The following is a 9,697-nucleotide window of genomic DNA, read 5'->3' as shown; positions in this document are numbered from 1 at the left end:
AATCCCCGAACAATGATTGCCCTCAACGTAGGAGGGTTTTCGTTCGCCATACGTAATGTAGATACCTCTTTCACTCACTTTTTACTTACTCATTTTTTGTTTGTTAAATTACATAAATACGACTATTCACATCTCTCTCTTTTTCCGACATGTATATTTACTTTCATTATTTTTATACTCTCTTAAAAATTATTTGCATCATCATCATCATCATCATCATCATCATCATCATCATCATCATCATCATCATCATCATTCCACTCATCATCGCATCCATACACATTCGTGGTCGATTCATCTTGAGGGACGTATTCATTGCAATCATAAATACAGTAAATGTAAATATAAAATACACAAAGTTACATAACATATACAAATAATTCTTTTTCATATGTTTCTATTGATAAAAATGTTTCCCAAAAGAATTATTTGAAATAAAATGAAGATAAATGGTAAAATTGTTAACTTAAATGCACATTGTTTCTTTTCATGATGAATGGAACATATTTTGAACATTTGCAAGTACAATGTCTTGTTCATAAAAAAGGAACTAGAAAGATAAGGGAAAGTCGTATTCCCGGTCATGAAGAGTTTCCACCCGAATCTTTTCCTGGTGTTTCGTCATTATCGCAAGACGTGTTTTCCTCTACGTTAACATTTATGTCCATCTACTTATGACTCTTCAAAAACAAGCTGTTACTTTTTGTACAGGTTGTCTATATATATAGCGTACTTTCCAACCAGTGTCCTTGTATGTTTACATATAAGAAGCTTTCGCCACCGCGCGCAGACAGATTATTTAATCAATATCCTTGTAGGAAAACAAAGCATTCGTTTATCGTTGATAGCTAATCACCATTTGCATCACCTACTTTTATTTCCGATGAGTTTTATGATTTGTTAAATTGATAGCATGTATGTGTTGTTTGCTTAATCTGTTTTCCATGAAAAAAACATATTAGTTGAAAAGAAGGTTATCTACATAAACAAACGTGTGGATGCTGTTGAAGAGGTGCTCCTTGACACGCTGTGAATACGAAGTCTCCGTACCACATAAGACCGCCCGATATGGATGAGAACACTTAATGTAATTTAATACTCTGTAAAGGTGTTGTCCTCTTATAGTGATTTTTCGTTCGTCAACTCTGTGGTTCAGTCTCGACTTAATTTCAGCTGGCTACAGGTCAATGAATGACAACAATTTTTATAAAATTCAACAATTTATTATGTACAAAATGAAACAGTGAAGTACATTAGATGAAACATGATGAATAGATATGCACAATGCTACAGAACGTCAACCACTCGACCGGTCCATACTTAAAACAGCATATCTGGGTAAAATATGTCCTCTCAAAAATGACCACCCGGTATCCCACCCCGGGGAATAAGTTCAAACACACCCTAATAATATATTACAACATGCCTTCAATGGGAAAATACCACCCATCCCGGAATAATTTTGAGGTCTAAGGCCGAAATACACTCCTACATACCTGCCGGTAAGAAGGGAGAAGACGAGCCGGCCAGCTACATGTAAGCATCTGCCAGACTGATTTGCAATACCAAAACACCCAGCTATATAGCCAAATTTAATAGTGTGCCTTGAAATGCAGGTGAAATGTAGTATTTGAACTCGATACTGACCCATACCTGAGTGTAGAGTGCTGTACAGGTAAGGTAACATATCCCAAAAATAGTAACCAATCAGAAACGTCTAAATATAATACCAGAAGGAAATCCCCAACGGGAATACCCCAGGAAAACAATATGGAGCCGATGATCACAACACGCACTGTAAATTCGGAAATATATACAACAAGCAAGTGTTCAAAACCCAATCCTTTTACAACTCAATACAACATTACATAGCAAATTACAACATACCATTTACGGAGTCTCTGGGTACATTGATAATACTACCTGATACAGGGGAGTGTTGTATTTTGAATAACGAATCGACAGACTCATGAGGTATTTCCTTTCTCATTAAAACCAGGAAGTATTTATTCGGAAGGTTTGTTTCAAACGAGTTCCGAGTCGATGTCCATAGACGTCGGGAAAAAGCACGGTAAGTGTCCTTATATATCACCACAACATGGTAACACATGGAATACATAATTTACTTCATAAGCCTTGATAAGGGCACATTCTTACCTGTTGGATATCTGAATGTTTTAGTGTTAGTGCATTATTTGTCTCGGTATTTTTTCTTCCTATCTATGACAATGTGAGTTTATTTCTGAAATTGCTCTGTAGCAAAGTTCCGTCCACTGTGTGATCGTGCTAATTTATCATGATCGTATATCATTATATTTATAAACACCAAGGTAATTAATGAAAAATTAGTTAACAACAGTGTTCTGAGTGTAAACATTCCTGCATTCAGGATGCGATTCCTGGACCACAGATTGTTATACTATAGCACTAACCGTTTGAGCTACCTTGTTAACGCCGTCATTGTGTAGAGACTTACATGTATTTCTGTATGAATCTTGTAAGGTAGTGTTTTTTACGAAATTCCTTGTCTTTATTTACTAGACGTATATTTACTTCCTAACACAGTTGATACCTGACAACTCTGTAGGGATATTTTATTTTCCTGAACCCAGGGCTACCCAACCGTAATAGTTTCAATGCGACCATACTAACAATCAAAACATTGGCCGGATATGGATTTTCCCGGCGAAGGGCGAATATTTGACTTTGCGGAAATTTGCTACTATCGGTAAATGGTGAATATTTTTTATGAGGTATTATTAATTGATCGCATACGTTATTTTACATGTACATGTCTTATTGGTATGATAACGTATGTAAACTGTTTTTTTTTTAAATATTTATTTAAAGGTTTCATGTCATGATGAAGAGGAGGGCTGTCGAAACAAATTTTATTTTGTTACCGCATCGTCACTATAATTCGTTATTTTGAAAATAAAAACTTATTTCTAATAAGATGAGGCAACTTAACAGTCATCCTTATCCTATTCACATTTCAATAAATACCATTTTTAAAGACATGTTACCTATGTCCTAGATCGTTGATGACAAATATATTTACCTCGGTTTGACCAGAGCCATCATGGTAATGCCTCACATGATCGTTAAACCGGTCAGAACTAGTTTAATTAATCATTGAGATGTTCATCGAGGGGCTGCTCGATGTGTGCTTACCGGGGCATTCGCCGGGCGACCAGTTAGGATTTTAAATTTTTCATTTGGAGTAAAGACAATGTAACGACGAGGGACTACTGGGCGTTCTACCTATCGGACGGTGTGGCTTTTTGAGATTCAAGATTGTATCTTATTTCACCACATGATTATTATTAAGAATTTGTTCGGTATTTTTTTAATTGGCGGCTGATATTTTCTTGTATAGCGATTTGTTATCTCAAATAAGGAATAAAGTTTCCCTGTGTCTAAAATCGTTGGAAACCTACCCCATGACGGACACCTAATTGAACAACCTAACAACCGGTTTCGGTTTCGACCTTGGTAATATATAAAACCATCAAACATTCACATGGTAGTAAATATATAGAAAAGAATAACAACAGGTACAGAAAGTTGAAGAGGTTCAAGCGTTTAGGGCTGCTCTGAATCGTGTTGTTTTCCTTACGATATATGTATGCATACACCTATTTTACTATTTATCTTTAAGGTTAACATTGTGACACTATATATATGTATTTTGCAGCAATGGCTGGCATTTTACACTACCCTGTATCGGATCACAACAAGATACCTTCCGATACATCGATTAAGGTAAGATATTGGCCTTATCATGAATAAGATTAGACATTGAACTTGCAATTCCTTGGCACTCGATGCTATGATATAGTTAGCATTCATACAAAATGGATGGCAATTACACAAAGACAGATTTTCCCCCTTTAATGAAATGCAATAACAATCTGTATGACATATACTAGATAGTCAGACGAACTTCCGTGTCTGCCAGCCAAACAACAAACTAGGCATTTTTGAGAGCTTGAAATAGTCGTCGTGCCACAATTTATACACAATTGTTGTAAATGTCAACGTTTTCCTATTATTGCTATAAACCAAGCATAAACGAGACTGCTTTTAAAGTGTACATGTTTTAGTCTCGGACTCTAAAACCAAACCATTAAAATGTCCGCTTTATTATAAACTACACAAAGCTGTGACTTTTGTCAAGGTGTGTAGGCGTCATTCTCAAAGCTCTTAAAAGTTATAAAAACCCTAATCCTCCTGCATATGGAATTGTAAAAATTAACTCAATGATATCATATCTACATTTGACGCGACTGTATGCATGTGATGTAAATTGAATTTTTATTTGTTTTATTTTACAATGAATATGAAAAGAAAACAATCAGGTATAATAATCACATTTGTTTCCCCAAGTGTACATGGAAGCGCGCAGGGGGTCTTAATGGTGGGAGAATTCGGAGTGTTTGGGGAAAACATGTTTGGTTGGGCAGGTGACCTATACCTTTTCTACCCGAACCCTTCTTGGTGAAAGGCCTGTGCGCTATCAGCTGGGCAATCCCAACGATAAAAACGTGGAAACCTGCCTTTTATAAATATTTCTTTGATTTTAAATCTGCACAGATGACGATTAAAAATGTTGTTATATATGTATATATTCAAATGGGAGAAATCTACGTCTCAATTTTGTTTGAAGTATAAAGTAAAAGAAACCGATGGGTTGTGTGGAAAAAAGTCAGATATTTGGATCAAGACGGCTGCTGGAGAGTTAGTGGAAGCTGGATTCAAGATTAAGCAAAGTGAATCCGGATTTAGGATCGTAGAACTGGATTTCAATAACTACATGGTTTCCGAATTACATCTAACGTGAGTAAATGGTGTCAGTTGCCGTTTTTCCATTATGCAATTTATATACCGATGCTATGTCGTCATTTCCGGATACCTTTGATATCATTTGCCATTTTGCTTAGTTACATTTTCGTTGTTATTTGACTGCCCGTATAATCCTTTTTATACTAGAAAACACTCTTACTAGCACACTGTCCTCATGTCAAATTATCAAGTATTGTCTAACTCACCAATCATACGGCTATAACTGTCCAAGATTTTCGAAGTGCTAAGCGCAGTATCAGTTTTGATTTGCGTTGATTGTAATGTTATCTAGTGTCCGATATCATACATTTAACCTTGTAAATAGCATACAAACATTGGAAAATTAGCCTTTCCCTTTAATTGATATCTAAACTAAAAGATACTTTCATTTCATTATTTATATGTGATTGTTACACATGAGCATTTCTCATAAGTATAACAATACAAAATCATATTATTAAGTACTTTTAAATCTAAAATTTTCTTAAGACATATATCTCTTCTGTTGAGGACATTTGGTCTCGGAACGTAAAACGCTCGCCAAAAGCACAGGCACATTTTCATTAACCAAAGACGAGATTCAGGTGTCCTCAATACAAGACAATTCTACCCAGTTAGAATGTCGGGATTAGTTGTAGAACAATTTCTCATTTATGAAAGGCGTTTTTACATATGAATTTATGTTTTTTTAATTATCTTACAGGGAAAATGACAAACTCTTAGCCATCAATAACGTCGCTGTAAGCTGCAGGGAACATCATGAAGTTGTGGAGTTTCTCCAACAGATGTTTGACCCAGAACGAAGTCGTCTGTCCATTGTAATTATAGTAAACTATATATATTATGAAGGCCGTTTTGTTTCAGTTTTTCTTGAACCTCTCACTTTTTCACATTTTACTTTCTCATTTTTTAAGATTTTATTTTCGTTGCGTTTTTACCATTTCTGATGTTCCCATGATCAAAATAATTTGTTTCTAGGGAGAGCGTCTGCAACGCTTGTAATCATGACCTAATGTGTAGTCAGTTTGTTATTAATAATGGGCGGTTTATGTGGATGTGTTTGCCAAAACAATTTTGATTGGTCATTGTGTATTAATAATAGCTTATCGCCGCTGCTGTTTGAGATTAAGCTCTGATCGAATGCTAGAACGCACGAGAGTGAAGTTGACGATTTACATGTCCATATATCCTTGTATCCCAAAGAACGTTTAAATCTTACCACTTGAGCATTCCTGTTCCATCGAATGCAAAACACTGAAAATTCCACTAGGGTTCCTTTTTTGTATACACAGTAACCTGCCTTTAAGTTTGTTTTAGATATAGCTGCTGTGCTATTGTTAAACAAACACTTTCGTGGGAAAACACATTCCATTACATATTGACATTTTTTTGTAGCGGTACAAAATCCTTAAGTAACCATTGGACAGGTGGTCTTATTTCGATCGGGCCATGTCTGGTGTGTTATTTTTTTGTCTGGCTAGATATAACAATAATACTGTCGCGACAGTATACACTACGTATACAATAAGGGTAAAATCTGTATTCTAGTACAAAGTAACTACAGTAATTATGATGAAAGTCTCAACATATTGAACGAGGTGCAGTGTTCAGGACACTTGACGTAAAATATATCCGCTTTAATGAGGTATTTTCATACAGTGTTATATCTACTTGTTGTGACGGAATCGAGAAGAGCGTTTAAGTGGTACTTTGCTCAATAGTGTAGTTTTACCACCAAGCCTGGGATTATATATAGAAACAAGAGAACGAGTGTCTCCACTCAATTAAATTATTAGTCAACATTATTGGGTTGGTTAAAACCTCTCTAACTACACAAGTATACCTCATCTCTCACAGGACATCCCAAAAATCGCTCCAACTACACAACTATACCTTATTTCTTATAGGATATCCTTAAATCCTTACAAGCGCACAATTACAACTAACTCATCTCTTATAGCACGTCCAAAAAACCGCTCCAACTACACAACTATGCCTTATTTTTTATATGACATCCAAAACCGCTCCAACTACACAACTATGCCTTATTTCTTATATGACATCTAAAACCGCTCCAACTACACAACTATACCTTATTTCTTATAGGACATCCTTAAATCCTTACAAGCGCACAACTACAACTCATCTCTTATAGCACGTCCTAAAACCGCTCCAACTACACAACTATGCCTTATTTCTTATATGACATCTAAAACCGCTCCAACTGCACAACTTTGTCTCATTTCTTATAGGACATCCTAAAACCCCTCCAACTACACAACTATACCTCATTTCTTATATAACATCCTTAAACCACTTCAACTGCACAACTATGTCTCGTCTCTCATACGGTTTTTTTCTAATTATAGGTAATTGAAAGAAAAGAATGGACCGATGCAGATAAAGACACCGTTACGACCTTTGAAATAGAGGTGGACTATTTTATATCTCGGGGTAAACTTTCATCATCATAAACGAGATATTTTAATTTCGTAGACCCAGAGCCGATAAACAAATTAATTGATCTTTTTAAATTATCTAAATAGAAATATTTATACCATAATAAACATCTTTCGTAAATTAGATTTCGTTTTTGCAAATTTGCAGAGAGAACAAAAAAGGAATAAATATCTTTAATAAAAATATCGAATAATATGCATGCATAAGGCCTATAATATAACATACATAAATCAATTGGGAAAATATGTGATTTTCAGTGACAACATCACGTTTTACTACTTTGCAATATATGCATTAAGATAAGAGTACCATTAAATCTGTAATATATTAAAGGAAAATGCTGAAAGTCGAAAAAAAATTACTCTTAAGTTCAACTCCTCGTCTGTATGCACAATGGTACAGTTGTACCTTTTAAATGATATTTAATTCTGTTAAGTACAGAAGATATAAACCGTTTAGAAAAATGAGATTGATTGTGTTTTGTAGGAGGTGTAGGAGGTGTTGGCTCAGCTGTTGCTTTGTTTACAAGAACCACAATTTTGAGCAGATTCTCTGGTTTTTCCGCTGTCTACTGTATACATCATAAGGGGACTGATGTATGTCTGCTAGCCATAGACACGCCGATATCCCAGCTTTATCTAAAATGTGGGACAGACGGAAAGCTGACCATGAGTAATCTCCCTTCCCGAACCGACACATCATGTAATATATCACATTACCTCAGGCTTCAATGGCCTAGTTGCCTAGCTATTTAGCCGGGGTTTGTTGGTTATATAGTATTTCGCTATTTTAAATGTTCTATATATTTTTTATATATTTGTTTGTGTTTTTGTTTGGTTGAGTTGATAGCAATTATAAACCAGACCAACATGTTATGTGGCATTCCTTCATAATAATTTCAAATATATGTTAATTCTGTATTTTACAGTTATAATTGGGAACAAAAAGTAATATTGAGGCTCAACCAATATTGAATTGGTAACTTTGTTATTTATATTTAAATAAAGGAACATATAACAAAACACATGATAATATAACTTTAGATCTACATGAATGATGACAGAAAGCAGAGACCATATTTCTTAAAATTGAAAAAGCAATAATGACAAAAGCAAAATTTATTTTCTTTCAGTTCATTTCAGAAAAAGTATATTTCATGGTTTTCAAAAACAGCATAGTGAAAACCAAAGTTGCTTCCTATGTATTCTTCAGCCGGTAGGAACGGAGAAGTACGTATCTGTCAAAAACTGGTCGTCTGTTGACCTCTCGGTAAGTTTCATGTTGATAACAGATACATATTATCTTAAATCGACTGTTATAAAACAATTAAGTGCTAGTATTTTTTACTGTCATTGCCAGAGTATTTAACTTAGAGAAACCCAATGTAATTATTTCATGTAATATGCATGTAACTAATTTAAGTGATTGATTATCAATTAAGAGAAACTTAACATAGTAACTTGGACTGATTGATGTTAAATTCAAATTATGGTAGCAACCGGTATGCTTTCCTTGATTTGACAGGTGTTATCGTTGCATGATGGATAAGATTAAACACAGGCACTATCTGATTGAAATATCTTAACGTTCAAAAATGTCGCAAAACAAACTTCGTACAAAATAAAACCAAATGAATGAACATCATTTAGGTAAGAAGGTAAATTTGGTTTTCATAGTTTGTTTTGCAACATGTGAACAGGCACCCTTCAAGCCCCTGACCATGCTCGACGTTGATATACTAGTGAGCACGTCCCAGCCAGTAAGGCAGTATTCTCACTTTCATTCATTATCTGTTACAATTTATTTTTACAAATAAGCAGTTGCAAGATAAACATTATCAGATGTTGTGCACGGCTATACTGGCCCGATGAGCAAACAACTACCTCAATTCATATGATGGTTCTATATGTAAACATTAATTGCTAACAAAATGTAATTTTCTCTGTCGAAACGAAGAATTGCCCCGTTGGCTCGGAAGACATAACATCGATGACGTCTTTACAAGAAGCTGATCCTAGGTTTTTCCTCTTGAAAATGAAGAACGTGAGGGAAAAGAATGAATATGTGCTTGAATCTGTCATCTTAAAAGGTAAGTTGACCTGTAAAATATGGCATAGTAAAGGTACTTTGACTTTCAATTAAAAAATTAAGCGAAGAAAACTGAAACCGTTCACGTAATTTCAAATCATTTGATAACGTTTGTGATGCAGGAAAAGACTTCCCTTCTCGACCTCTTTCTCTATTATAGTAAGTGACATTATTCAGATCTGATCTAGATTTACACAAGTGTGGTCGATGAAGTAGAAGACGCTTATCCTTCTGGAACACCTGGTCGTTTTTCCTTATCCGTTTAGGAATCTTCATGTAAATCGTTCATTTGTTCATATTTCCC

General features: G+C 34.9%; 1 protein-coding gene across 2 annotated transcripts in view; it reads left to right on the top strand.

The window, feature by feature from the left end:
• The first annotated feature begins 1,761 nt into the window (after positions 1 to 1,761).
• LOC110449155 overlaps positions 1,762 to 9,697 on the top strand; it is an 8,926-nt gene continuing 990 nt past the window's right edge. The window contains exons 1-8 of one of the 2 annotated variants that reach the window (XM_021495828.1): positions 1,762 to 2,071; positions 3,698 to 3,765; positions 4,670 to 4,839; positions 5,549 to 5,663; positions 7,215 to 7,299; positions 7,792 to 8,007; positions 8,438 to 8,574; positions 9,262 to 9,394. In XM_021495828.1, coding sequence (XP_021351503.1) covers positions 2,044 to 2,071; positions 3,698 to 3,765; positions 4,670 to 4,839; positions 5,549 to 5,663; positions 7,215 to 7,299; positions 7,792 to 8,007; positions 8,438 to 8,574; positions 9,262 to 9,394 — 952 coding nt within the window. In that variant the 5' untranslated portion in view covers positions 1,762 to 2,043. The other variant, XM_021495829.1, reaches the window with a different exon arrangement.

This window comes from Mizuhopecten yessoensis, unplaced genomic scaffold (genome assembly GCF_002113885.1).
Source record: "Mizuhopecten yessoensis strain PY_sf001 unplaced genomic scaffold, ASM211388v2 scaffold4511, whole genome shotgun sequence".
NCBI classification, from domain to species: domain Eukaryota; kingdom Metazoa; phylum Mollusca; class Bivalvia; order Pectinida; family Pectinidae; genus Mizuhopecten; species Mizuhopecten yessoensis.
The sequence above is the reverse complement of the archived record's forward strand: the minus strand, read 5'-3'. Positions and strand labels throughout refer to the sequence as shown.